At 33.4% G+C, this 13415-nt stretch overlaps 1 protein-coding gene across 2 annotated transcripts in view; it reads left to right on the top strand.

Annotated features, from left to right (window-relative positions):
• The window catches only part of LOC132095516 (collagen alpha-1(XXVIII) chain-like), a 46199-nt gene extending 33548 nt beyond the window's left edge, over positions 1-12651 (top strand). The window contains exons 31-36 of one of the 2 annotated variants that reach the window (XM_059500590.1): positions 5063-5099; positions 5188-5745; positions 8984-9243; positions 9351-9555; positions 10272-10463; positions 11832-12651. In XM_059500590.1, coding sequence (XP_059356573.1) covers positions 5063-5099; positions 5188-5745; positions 8984-9243; positions 9351-9555; positions 10272-10463; positions 11832-11836 — 1257 coding nt within the window. In that variant the 3' untranslated portion in view covers positions 11837-12651. Of the gene's footprint in view, positions 1-5062; positions 5100-5187; positions 5746-8983; positions 9244-9350; positions 9556-10271; positions 10464-11828 lie in introns of both variants that reach the window. The other variant, XM_059500589.1, reaches the window with a different exon arrangement.
• Positions 12652-13415: the final 764 nt, after the last annotated feature.

Below are 13415 nucleotides of genomic sequence, written 5' to 3'. Positions count from 1 at the left end.
AGCAGAAAGATATCGGAGAAGATGGAACTTGAGGCTCCACGGTGTTCCCGAGAAAGCGGATGAAAATCTCAAGCATCAGGTGATTGGAATTTGCGGCTCAGTTTCTCCAGAGTTAAAGGAGAGATGCCAGGTTGATGTGGACATTGTTCATAGACTGGGTCGGAAAGAACAAGGAAGAAGCACAAGAGTGGCGATAATTCAGTTCACGAACAGGTCTACTCGGGATCTACTCTGGAAAAGAGCGAAGAACTGTGAATTCCTTCAAGCACAGCGGTTACGGTTTACAGAAGACTTGACGGCGTTGGACGGGGAGAGAAGAAAGCTCCTGTGGCCTATGGTGAAGGATGCCAGAGAGAAAGGTCGCAAAGCTTATTTTGTGGGGAGTAGAGCCTTTGATGATGGCGTTGAAATTTTCCCCAAATAAAGGTTTGGTTCTGATGGTCTCTGACCTAATAATTCAATTGAGGATTTGTGAAGTGAATGAGAATAGTCGAGGGGGAGTGAAAAAAAAAATGTAAGTAAAATACAAAGTAATTTCCCAGGTAAAATTATAAACGGATAAGGAATTTGCACCCTTTGAGTTACATATACCTTAGCTCTTAAGAGTTTTTCTTTAAGAGTTTTTCTTTCTTTCTTCTGTAGTTGTGTTCATTAAAAGTTCATGTCGTTATCTTTTTGTTCCTTTAATGTGAGGGGTATTCAAGATTTAACAAAACGAAAGGCTGTTTTTTTGTATTGCAAGAGATTTAATGTAGATTTGTATTTCTTACAAGAGACTCATGCTTGTTCTTCAGATGTGAATTTTTGGAAATCTCAGTGGGGCAGCGAAATTTGGCATTCTTTTGGAAGTAATCACTCAGCAGGAGTTGCAATTTTAAAAGGTTCATTTAAAGGTAAAATTGTTAATAGCAAAGTCCACAATGGAGGGAGATGGATAATCCTAACGGTATCCATTGATGGTAAAATGTTTTTGTTAGGTACTGTATATGCCTCAAATATAAAAAAAATATAATGCTGATTTGTTCTCTGAAATTGAAAATGAGATAAGCAAAATAAGGAAAAGATTTCATGATATTGAAATTATTCTAGGTGGGGACTTCAATACTGTCCCAAATGCTAAGATGGATAGAATTCCTATTCCAATTAAATCACCTACAAGTGATTCAGAGCTATCAATATTTTGTGAAAATGTAGGGGTAATTGATATATGGAGATATAAATACCCACATTTGAAAGAGTACACGTGGAGTAATAGGGATAAATCTAAACAGTCAAGAATTGATTTTTGGTTAATTTCTAGTTCATTAGAACAAAATACAAACAGAGTATCAATTGAACCATCAATATTGTCTGATCACAAAATGATTTATCTTCTCATTAAAATGAATAACGAGACATCATATAAAAGCTCTAAGACTTATTGGAGGTTTAATAATAGATTATTAGAAATTGATAGTTTTCAACATGAAATTAAGAAAATAATACAAACATATTGGAATAAAGCTAAGCGAACAAATTTATACTGTCAAAATTGGGAGCTCATGAAGTTTCAAATTAGAATTAGTGCAATTGATAAAGGCAAAGAAGTTGCGAAGTCTAATAAATTAATGGAAGAGGAAATTATTAAAGCTATTTGTAATATTACTAATAATGACAGTGATGAGAATTCTAATTTGTTAATTACTTTGCAGGCTGAGTTAGATAAATTATATATAATCAAGGCAAAAGGTTCATTTGTTAGATCATGAAGACGTTGGTTGGAGGAAGGAGAAACTAATTCCAGATACTTTTATAATTTGGAGAAAAGGAATGGAGAATATACATCTATTAGAAAGCTTAATATTAATGGCCATGAAACACAGGACCCTATTATTATTTCAAAGTATGTATCCGATTTTTATGGTAAATTATATTCCAGCAATACATGTTCTGTAGACAAAATAGATGATTTTTTTAAAACCCCTTAAACAAAATATAGCTTGTATTGAGGAAGATTTTAAAGCTCTTTGTGATAAGGAGGTATCCATTTTAGAGATAAGAACAGCTATAAAAAAACTTTAACAAGTCCCCCGGTAATGATGGCTTAACTGCAGAATTTTTTAAAACATTTCAAGATGATCTAGATGAATTTCTATTAATGGTCTTTAAAGAATCTATTGATCAGGAAGCTTTGCCACCCTCCATGACACAAGGTCTAATATCCTTAATTCCAAAGCCTGATAAAGACCTATTGTCACTAGATAATTGGCGACCTATTACATTAATTAATAATGATAGTAAAATTATTGCTTCCATATTTGCTGAAAGGTTAAAGTTAGGATTAGAATTTATTATTGATGAGGGGCAGTCAGGATTTATAAAAGGTAGACATATTTGTAATAATATTAGACTTGTATTAGATCTTATAGATTATAATGAAATTATTAATGATAATAGTTTTATTCTGTTTGTCGATTTTTACAAGGCCTTCGATACAATTGAACATGACTTTATTTTTAAAACTCTTAAATTTTTCGGTTTTGGGGACAAATTTCAAAAAGTAATTAGAACCCTATATAATAAGATTAATAGCTCTGTAAAATTGGCATATGGAACTTCTCATAGATTCGAAATTAAAAGGGGTATTCGACAGGGCTGCCCTATTAGTCCATTACTTTTTTTGTTGGTTACACAAATTATGGCCATTCATGTTAAGAAGGACAATTTTCGTGGTATTAAAATAGAGGATACAGAAATTAAATGCACACAATTAGCTGATGACACTACTCTTTTTTTAAGAGATTATACTGAAGTTGGAAAAGCAATAAAATGTTTGCAGTTATTTTCATCTGTATCTGGTCTTTCCCTAAATATTAATAAGTGTGAGCTTATGGCTCTAGGTTCATGTGACTTTACCACAATATGCAATATTCCTGTGAAAGAAGTTGTCAAATATTTAGGTATTAAGATATCAAAAAATAAGGAAGTCAGGAATGAGTTAAACTTTACTCCTATCATTCAATCATTTGAAAAGAAATTGAACTCTTGGCTAATGAGAGATATCTCTTTAACTGGTCGTGTGTTATTGGTTAAAGCTGAAGGTTTATCCAGGTTGGTTTATAATGCTCAAGTGTTAGAGGTACCCCCCTTGCTAATTAAAATGATAGACACTAAACTCTTTAAATTTATTTGGAAGAACAAATCACATTATATTAAAAAAGAAAATATTTGTAGATCAAAAGTTGAAGGAGGATTGAATGTTTTGGATTTTAAGACCTCCAATATGATATTTAAAATAAAATGGCTTCAAAATTATTTAAAATATAAGCAAAGTATATGGTATACGGTACCTAATTTTATATTTCAAAAAGTAGGTGGTATAGAATTTATACTAAAATGTGATTATGATGTTAACAAAATACCTGTTAAACTTGCAAGTTTCCACAAACAAGCATTACTTTCATGGACTCTTATGTATAGTCATAATTTTTCCCCCCATAAATGTACCATATGGAACAACAGATGTATAAGAGTTAGAAACAAGTCAATATTTTTTGAAAATTGGTTTGAAAAGGGAATTATTTGGGTTAAGCAGTTGATAAAAAATGATGGTGTTTTATACAATTATAATGAGTTTGTTCATATTTATAACTTTTCAGTTGATCCTGTCCAATATTCTTTGGTTTTACATGCAATTCCCAAGGAAATTTTGAGATTATTAGAAGGTCATAATAATTGTTCTCTACAAACAACAGTAGAAGAATTCACCTCTTGTATTAAGTTGCAGGGTAAAGATTTCACAAGTTCTGGATGTAATAATATTTTTTTGCGGTCCCTTCTTCAATCTAAATGTATACTTGCTGTTACTACTCACTGGAATTTTTTATTTAAGAAACATATTGAGTGGAGTAAAGTTTGGATGACACCTCATAAGTATTGCATTACAAACAAAGTAAAAGAGGTTTCATATACAATTTTCCATCGAATTTACCCAGTTAAGTCACTTGTGGTACAGCGTTTTAAAGTAAACATTGAAGATATTTGTGCTTTTTGTAAAATTACCCCTGAGACTATTAAGCATTTATTTTGGGAGTGTCCCAAGACCCAAATGTTTTGGAAGGAACTTAGTAATTACTTGCAAAGTAAAGTTAGGATTCTTGTTAACTTTGAAGAAATTGATGTTATGTTAAGATGTTTTTCATTTGAGGGTGATAAAAATCTTTTGTTTATATTTGATTTAATTGTTATAATTTCCCGTTACTATATTCATAAGGTCAAATGGAGTGGAAAGATACCAAATTTTGAACATTTTAAAATTGATGTTAAGATATATTTAGAAACTATATCCAAAAGTAAAAACCTGAAAGCTATGAAAACTACACAGCTGTTTGACAAGTACAAGCTTTTTTTGTAAAAAGCCTTTCTAATTTTTTTTTATTTTATTTTTATTTTATTTTTATTTTTATTTTTTATTTTTTTTTATTCTCTACCCCTGACATGTATGGACATGTATGGTTATGTGTACTCTTGTATGTAATATGTTTTGTTATTATTGTATTTCAATTAAAAAAAAAAAAAAAAAAAAATACACTGAAGACATAGAGCGCCCTCTCGTGGCTATAGACAGTAATGTTTTCTCTTGGTTCTTGGTTCTAAATAAATGTGACTTATAGTCCAGTGTGACTTATAAATGTTTTTTTCCTCATCATGACGTAGGTGCGACTTATAGTCCGAAAAATACGGTACTGGTATTTTCAGTCATTTTTCAATGATTTTTCAGACATTAATGACCAACCAAATGCATTATAATACTGAGTTAATTTAGGAAAACTATTCAAACATATGCATGGTAAATATTAGCAAATTCAGTCATTTTTCAGTGTTTTAACAAAGAGAAGACAATCGAGCTGATTAAGGAGTTAATATTTAGGAAAACAATACATTCATATGCTTTGTAAATATTTTTTTAAATACAGTAATTGTTCAATTATTTTTCAGACAAAACATAAACTGATTAATATGTTAATTTTAGTGCAAACGCATGTAAATATTAGCAAATTCAGTCATTTTTATTATGTTTCAGAGAGAAGACATAATCAAGCTAATTAAGGAGATTTGTGGTGAGTTCTACACTTTAAATATGACAAAACAAATGATTTGATAATGAGTAAAACAGGTGTGTCATGATATGACTGCATATATTTCTAGGATGTGGTATTAAGTGCAAGGAAAGGCCCATGGAGCTGGTGTTTGTGATTGACAGCTCTGAAAGCGTGGGCCCGGAAAACTTTGAGATCATCAAGGACTTCGTCACAGCTTTAGTGGACCGCGTCACAGTGGGCCGTAATGCCACGAGAATCGGTCTAGTTCTTTACAGCTTGGACGTCCATCTGGAGTTTAACCTGGCCAGGTATATGACCAAGCAGGATGTCAAGAAGGCGATCAGGAACATGCCTTACATGGGAGAGGGCACCTACACTGGCACTGCCATCCGCAAAGCCACGCAAGAAGCCTTTTACAGCGCCAGGAACGGGGTCAGAAAAGTAGCCATTGTTATTACAGATGGACAGACGGATAAGAGAGAACCTGTTAAGCTGGATATGGCAGTACGCGAGGCTCAAGTGGCGAACATTGAGATGTATGCGCTGGGAATCGTGAACACCTCTGACCCAACACAGGCCGAGTTCCTGAGGGAGCTCAACCTCATCGCTTCTGACCCTGACAGTGAACATATGTTCCTCATTGATGACTACAACACACTGCCAGGTAAGCATGGGAGAAAATTAACCTATATACACAGAAAGGAGTTTTTTTTTGTTTGTTTTTTCGCATTTAGGCCTGGGCAATTAAAACAATTATTATTATAATATAAATATATAATAGCACATTTATTTTCTTACAGTTGTCATAAAACAAATTTTGACAATAAATACTGTCAACAGGGTGAAAAATAGAGTAAAATATTATATTTGATATGAAATACTATTTTTTTATATTAAAAATTAAATGTATTAAATATAAATATAATATAAAAATATATTTACTTCATACATTCAGACATGTAAAAATATTATTAACAATATTGAATATTGTCGCTAGGCTAAGAATTTTTTTAAACATTATATTTTTGTAATATAAAATAAATACATACATAGCATATATTTATTTGCTATATAATATAATATAATGCTGAAAAAATAGAATACAATTGTATTACAAATATTATTTATAACAGCCATTATCACCAATTATTTTGAAAATGTTTAATGCAGCAAAGTTATTTTTAAAAAAGGAATCTGGTTTTATATATATATATATATATATATATATATATATATACCTACATATACCTACAAATAAACAATTTAATAAATGAAAAAATGAAAAATTAAGTATTTTAGAGTTCTGAATCGGTTTATTGAAATGAACAATTTGAACAGATACCCTAAAATGAATCAGTTTGACCAATTTTAAAGGATTAGTCCATTAGTTAGATTATTCTGAAAGAAGAAAGCCACATACACACCTAGGATGCTTCGAGGGGGAGTAGAAGATGGAAATATTTTCATTCTCGGGTGAACTAACCATTTAAGTTTTTTTTTTTTTTTTTTTTTTTTTTTTTTTTAAATGAGCTTAAATCAGACACACTATGTAAGCATCTTTAAACAAGTTTTAACTCATACTTAGGCCCAATCCCAATTCTATTTTATACCCCTTCCCACTCTTGAAACCAGTGTTGGGTATAGTTACTTTGGAAAGTAGTTAGTTAGGTTACAACGTTACCATCAATTAAAAGTAATCAGTTATGATACAGCGTTACCTATTCATAAAAGTAACGTGTTAGAGTACTCATGCGTTACCAAAAATTAAAAGCCGTTTGCAGCGGCTCACACATGACAGACACAGCCCCCGGCCCCTTTAAATGCACCTAGAAGTCGTGACTCCCGACAATGAATAACGTCAGTCATCCGACTAAATTAATACTGCAGGATAACAATAACAGGAAAGACAGTCAGCAATAGGCTATTCCACATGGCGTTTTATTTATTTATTATCACAGAACATATTATTAATCAAAATTCGCACCTACCCAGCCCGGGTAGCCTAGGCTACTGTATATTATGAGCACCACAAGATAACTCCTGATTTTTCTTTAACTTTAAATAATGCAGTTATCAAAGTACAAGTATGCTTACTTGTAAACACAACCTTAAACAGGCTTGCAGATTTAAATCCATTTAGAAATGATGAACAACCAGCCAGCCAACGATCTAACAGAAATTAACAGCTGCCTGTCAAACAAAAATGATAACAAACCGAATTAAATCCTTCACTGCCACACAGGCAAATGACAAATCGCTTAATAGCCGAACTAATTATTATTAAAGTTTCACTCACAGTCACAAGCCTAAATTTGCTTTAACACAGTCCATAAACCAAACGCTGTCCTCTCTGCCATCTTGCCGCGAGTTCGAAAAAAAAAAACCCCACACACACACAGGTCAGGCGCAGGGCACAGACGTATCACAGCCATTGACTTTACGATCACAGAGCTTCGGCTCCGCTGATACATCCGCAGGTGGCACAGTAGACCTACTGTCTGACAAAAAGCAGGCTGCAGTCGGGATTTTCCTTTCCTTAAAATAACGGATTACTTTTATAACGAAATTACTGATTACTTACGCACGAAACTAACGCGTTAACCACATCAACTCTGGGGATCCACCGGTGGGTCCAATATTGCATATGCCTAATTCTCAAAAAATCAAAATAACAGCTCAAGTGGTTAAGTTACACATTTCAGGAAAAAAGTAATTAGAGTACTCTTACGCGTTACTTTGTAACGCATTACCCACAACACTGCTTGAAACAGAGTGTCAAGGGGTAGGGGAGAAAATATTCCCCTAAGGATTGGGACACCACTACTATGCTGTCACACGTCATCATTCTTCGTCTAGCTCTTACAATACACACAAATACTGGTTTGCTGGTGTGCGTTAGAGCCTTTAATTATCGTTCTGTATTAATGCGCTGCTTACTGACACACACACACACATATATCGGAAATCACGCAGCTCACAATACAATCGCTGTTTTTAGGTAAACTCACTCCAAAAATGGTAAACGCACAGATGCGAATGCATGCAACCTCCATTTCTCGTTCTCTCTCTCTCTCTCTCTCTCTCTCTCTCTCTCTCTCTCTCTCTCTCTCTCTCTCTCTCTCTCTCTCTCTCTTGAAAAGGCATTATTTGAGAAAATGGTTTAGCGATTTCTAATTATTGGGGGGATTAGTCTACAGCAGTTATCGCCCTGATCAGATATATGCTGTGGCACTATCATGCAGTCTGTATTGATATGACGTTAGCAAATATTAGCGATTTTTTTGCAAACATTTCTTTGAGTTACATGACCGTTAATAGGAACTCACAATTAAATGTAACATAAAACAAATGATTACTTTTCGTAATTTTTTTTATTTATGCCAAAAAAGCTTACATTTAAATTAAATTAATGCATTTAGCAAATGCTTTTATCCAAAGCGACTTACATTGCATTCAGGCTAACAATTTTTCCCCGGGATTCGAACCCCCAACCTTGCGCTTGCTAACGCAATGCTCTACCACTTGAGCTACAGGAACACTTTTGTGTCTTTTTTTTCACTGTAGCAGCCATGTTGCAAAGATAATTCATACTCCTTCGTTTGAAGTGTGGTCCCGAAAAATCTTTTCGTTTGAAGGGCTATCTGGCCCTTCCCCTTACCCCTACCCCTCCAACCAAAAGAGAATCGAGACAGGGGGAAGGGGTAAGGGGTACAATTGGGATTGGGCCTTAGTCTAATACTACACTCTTTAAAACTCATTTTAATTCATTTTTTGAAAAATCACCAGCAAGTATCAACAGCAAAATCATAATGAATAATCCTAACTGCAAAGAATAAAAGTTTCAAATGTAAAGTTCAAGTTATATAATTGCATCTTGCTCTGTGTTTGGTCTCATCTTGCAGCTCTTGAGTCTAAGCTGGTCAGCCAGTTCTGTGAGGATGAGAACGGGGCCCTTTACTTCAACCGGATTACCAACGGCTTGAACGGAAACAACAGATATGGCTACAGTAACGGTAACGGCCAAGAGGATGTTTCTTCATACGGGAATAATGGCCATGGGAACAGATTTCAGGAGATTTCACTGGATAGATCTCAGACTCACTCTAGAGGCAGAGGACACAGCATAACTCTTCCCATCAACCCCGGCCCTCTCAAAGCACAGGTCAATCAACACAACTAACTTCCTGTGAATTTCTTATGAACGCTAGACTAATGCAGACTGATTTGAATCAGACCGCTGTCTGATTCTGTGCTGTTGCTTCTGTGCAGGTGGAGAAAGACTATGAGGGCGAGGATCTAGACAAGACACAAACCCAAAGTGGAAGCACTATTGCTGTAGTCAATAAGACCGTGCAACCTGTACAGCCTGGAACATCATCTTCATCATCCGTATCATCATCATCATCAGTATCAACACATTCTACTTCAGTGAATGTGAATGTGAATGCAAAGCCTCGTCCTATAGTGATAAAAGGTAGTTTTTTATACAACTGTTCTTACACAATTATTGATGATATTGAATTATTAAATGTTACACATTATGTTTCTATAATATAAAATAATGAATAATATATATATATATATGATCAAACTATTTATTTATATGATAAAATAACAAATAAAACAGATTTTAAATGAATATTATTTTTTATACATAAAACAAACATGGATAATATGGAATATTACAAATAGGACAAAAATAATAATAATGATATTTTATGATATAAATATACAAATAAATATAAATGTATAATAATACAATTTTACATATAATAGTTTTAAATGGATAATATAACATAACATAACATTATAATATAATTTAGATACAAAAATGTATTAAATTTAATTATATTATTAATATATAAAGTAATGAATAACAAAATACTATGTTTATACAAAAGCTGTATTATTAGCTGTGACATTATAAAATTTTACAGAAAAGCTAAAGATATTTTGTCATAAAAATAATAAATAATATTAATTTTGTATACAAAAGTTGTTCTAAAACCAATTGACCATATGGAAAATTTGACTATATTAAATTTAATATAGTAAGTTTTCTGAATGGTTAAATATAGTTTGTTTTATCGTAAGTTTTCAGAATTGTGAAAGTTTTCAGAACTAATTAAAAAAAAATTGTTTTTATTTTCTGAAAGTGTTTAGTGATATTACTTTCTCTCCTTCGCCCAGAATCAGCTCCTCTGGATCCTCGGTGTTTGCTCAGTCTGAGTCAGGGCTCCTGTAGAGACTATGTCATTCACTGGTACTACGACAAACAGGCAAACGCTTGTGCTCAGTTCTGGTACGGAGGCTGTCAGGGCAATGATAACCGCTTCCAGACAGAAGAAGAATGCAAGAAGACGTGTGTCCTCACCATCACAGGTATCATTCGCTCCTACGCACATAAATGAAGAGTTCATACAAGATAAGCTTTGTCAACAGCAGTGTTATTAATTATTACATTTATTACAAATATTGTTGTTATTTAACAAAAACTATAACAAATAAAATAAATGTTGGTAACTGAAATGAAGCTCAAATGATATGAAATTTAAATATTTAAATATTAAATGAAAACTTAAAACACACACACACACACACACACACACACACACACATATATATATATATATATATATATATATATATATATATATATATATATATATATACTGTATATAAAGACAGTGCTGTGAAAAGGTTTTTGCCCCCTTCCCATTTTTTTCTTTCTTTCTTTTTCAGATCATCAAAATATTATTAATATTTCACAAAGATAACCCGAATAAATACAAAATGCAGTTTAGAAATAATTATTTCATTTATTAAAGAGAAAAAAAGCTGTCCAAACCTGCCTGTCCAAGTAACTGCCCCCTAAATCTAATACCTGGTTGTGCCACCATTTGCACCAACAACTGCAATCAAGTGTTTGCGATAACTGGCAATGAGTCTTTCACATCGCTGTGGAGGAATTTTGGCCCACTCTTCCCTGCAGAATTGTTTTAATGCAGCCACATTAGAGGGTTTTTGAGCATGAATGGACTGTTTAAAGGGTTAGTTCACCCAAAAATTAAAATTATGTCATTAATTACTCATGACGTTCCAAACCCGTAAGACCTCCATTTATCTTCGGAACACAGTTTAAGATATTTTAAATTTAGTCCGAGAGCTCTCAGTCCCTCCATTGAAGCTGTGTGTACGGTATACTGTCCATGTCCAGAAAGGTAAGAAAAACATCATCAAAGTAGTCCCTGTGACATCAGAGGGTCAGTTAGAATTTTTTGAAGCGTCGAAAATACATTTTGGTCCATTTTGGACTTTTTGGACTTTATTCAGCATTGTCTTCTTCTCTTCCGTGTCTGTTGTGAGAGAGAGTTCAAAACAAAGCAGTTTGTCATATCCGGTTCGCGAACGAATCATTTGATTTAACCGAATCTTCTTGAACCAGTTCACCAAATCGAACTGAATCATTTTAAGCGGTTCGCGTCTCCAATACGCATTAATCCACAAATGACTTAAGCTGTTAACTTTTTTAATGTGGCTGACACTCCCTCTGAGTTCAAACAAACCAATATCCCGGAGTAATTCATTTACTTAAACAGTACACTGACTGAACTGCTGTGAAGAGAGAACTGAAGATGAACGAAAGATTGACTCGTTCTCAAGTCAAGAACCAGTTGCATTCCAAAATGTGATGCTTTGCATCTTTCTGGCATCTTTTATTGACTTTTTCTGCCTTTGTTTTCATAGCAGGCTAAGCAGGATGAAGATCATCATCGCTCATTCTACAATGAACCCCAATAAATGAACTTTTTGCTGGTGAAGGTGTACCCCAATGACAGATGCCTACAGCATTCAGAAGTTCTTATTATAATATCATAAAAATGTTCCCTATCTTTAAGCTCAGGATCTGTTTATGCCCCAAATAAGTCAAAACAATTTCATGAACAAGCATCTGCTAAAGTGAAACACAGGTGTAATTATGAAGCTGCAAAAGGCCATTAATTCATATTTCTTATATTTCTCGGCATCCACTGAGAATCTGTGCACTGCTCTACATGTGACAGTTGTGACATGCAGAAATATTATTCACTGGGAATTGATTGTATATATGTTTTGTTTTATTTAAAATTTAAGTTACAATTTGTGACTTGAGTGATGCCACAGGCAGATTTAGTAATGTCATAAATTATGTCTTAGGGGTTTTATGGGGATATTATCATTTTGTAGGGAATAAAACAAATAAACAAACAAATCAAATACAGTAGTTAAGCCACTAAGTCCTAATAATTTAAATGCAACTGTGATTTTTTTTTTCAAAAAGGAAAACTTTTTGTTTATATTCTTTTTCATGTGTCACAGTAGCTTTATGATAATATTCAGACAAAATAGATTTGCATTCCTGAATTTTTTTATTCAAAACATATTTGCCTTTTTTTTAATGAACTAACCCTTTCCTAACCATTGTCTGAAATAAGTTGTTATTGAATTGTAGAAATGTTTTTGTTTTATACAAATTATATTTTGACTGTGTTCTTTTGTGGAATTCTTGAATAAAATGTTTGTTTAATAATGTATCTAACTTTGTGCTTGTTATTGACTGAGAAAACATAGATAGATAGATAGATAGATATATAGATAGATAGATAGATAGATAGATAGATAGATAGATAGATAGATAGATAGATAGATAGATAGATAGATAGATAGATAGATAGATAGATAGATAGATAGATAGAATAAAAAAATAGAATATTCCATTTTGAGCTTGATTAGATTGATTAATTTTGAGTATAAATAGTGGGTACCTCTTGGGATAGTTTCATTTTGGGATAGTCAGTGATAATTTTGGTGCCGTAGCATCTGCTGTTGTCGGTCCATTGTGTTTTATTAAGTCCAAAGTCAGTGCAGCCATCTACCAGGAGATTTTGGAGCTCTTTATGCTTCCATCTTCCGACAAGCTTTATGGACATGCTGATTTCATTTTGCAGCAGGACTTTAGCACCTGCCCACAGTCTTCCAAGTGGTTTGCTGACCATGATATTACTGTGCTTGATTGGCCAGCCAACTCACCTGACCTGAACCTCACAGAGAATCTATGGGGTATTGTGAAGAGGAAGATAAGTAACATCTGACAAACAATACAGAGGAGATGAAGGCTGCTATCAAAGCAACCTGGGCTTCAATAACGCCTCAGCAGTGCCACAGGCTGATCAGCTCCATACCACGCCGCATTGAAGCAGTTATTCATACAAAAGGAGCCCCAGCCAAGTATTGAGTGCATAATTAAACCTGCTTTGGAGATCTTTAACATTTCTGTTTTGTAAATCTTTTTTT

This window comes from Carassius carassius, chromosome 19 (genome assembly GCF_963082965.1).
Source record: "Carassius carassius chromosome 19, fCarCar2.1, whole genome shotgun sequence".
Lineage (NCBI taxonomy): Eukaryota > Metazoa > Chordata > Actinopteri > Cypriniformes > Cyprinidae > Carassius > Carassius carassius.
The sequence above is the reverse complement of the archived record's forward strand: the minus strand, read 5'-3'. Positions and strand labels throughout refer to the sequence as shown.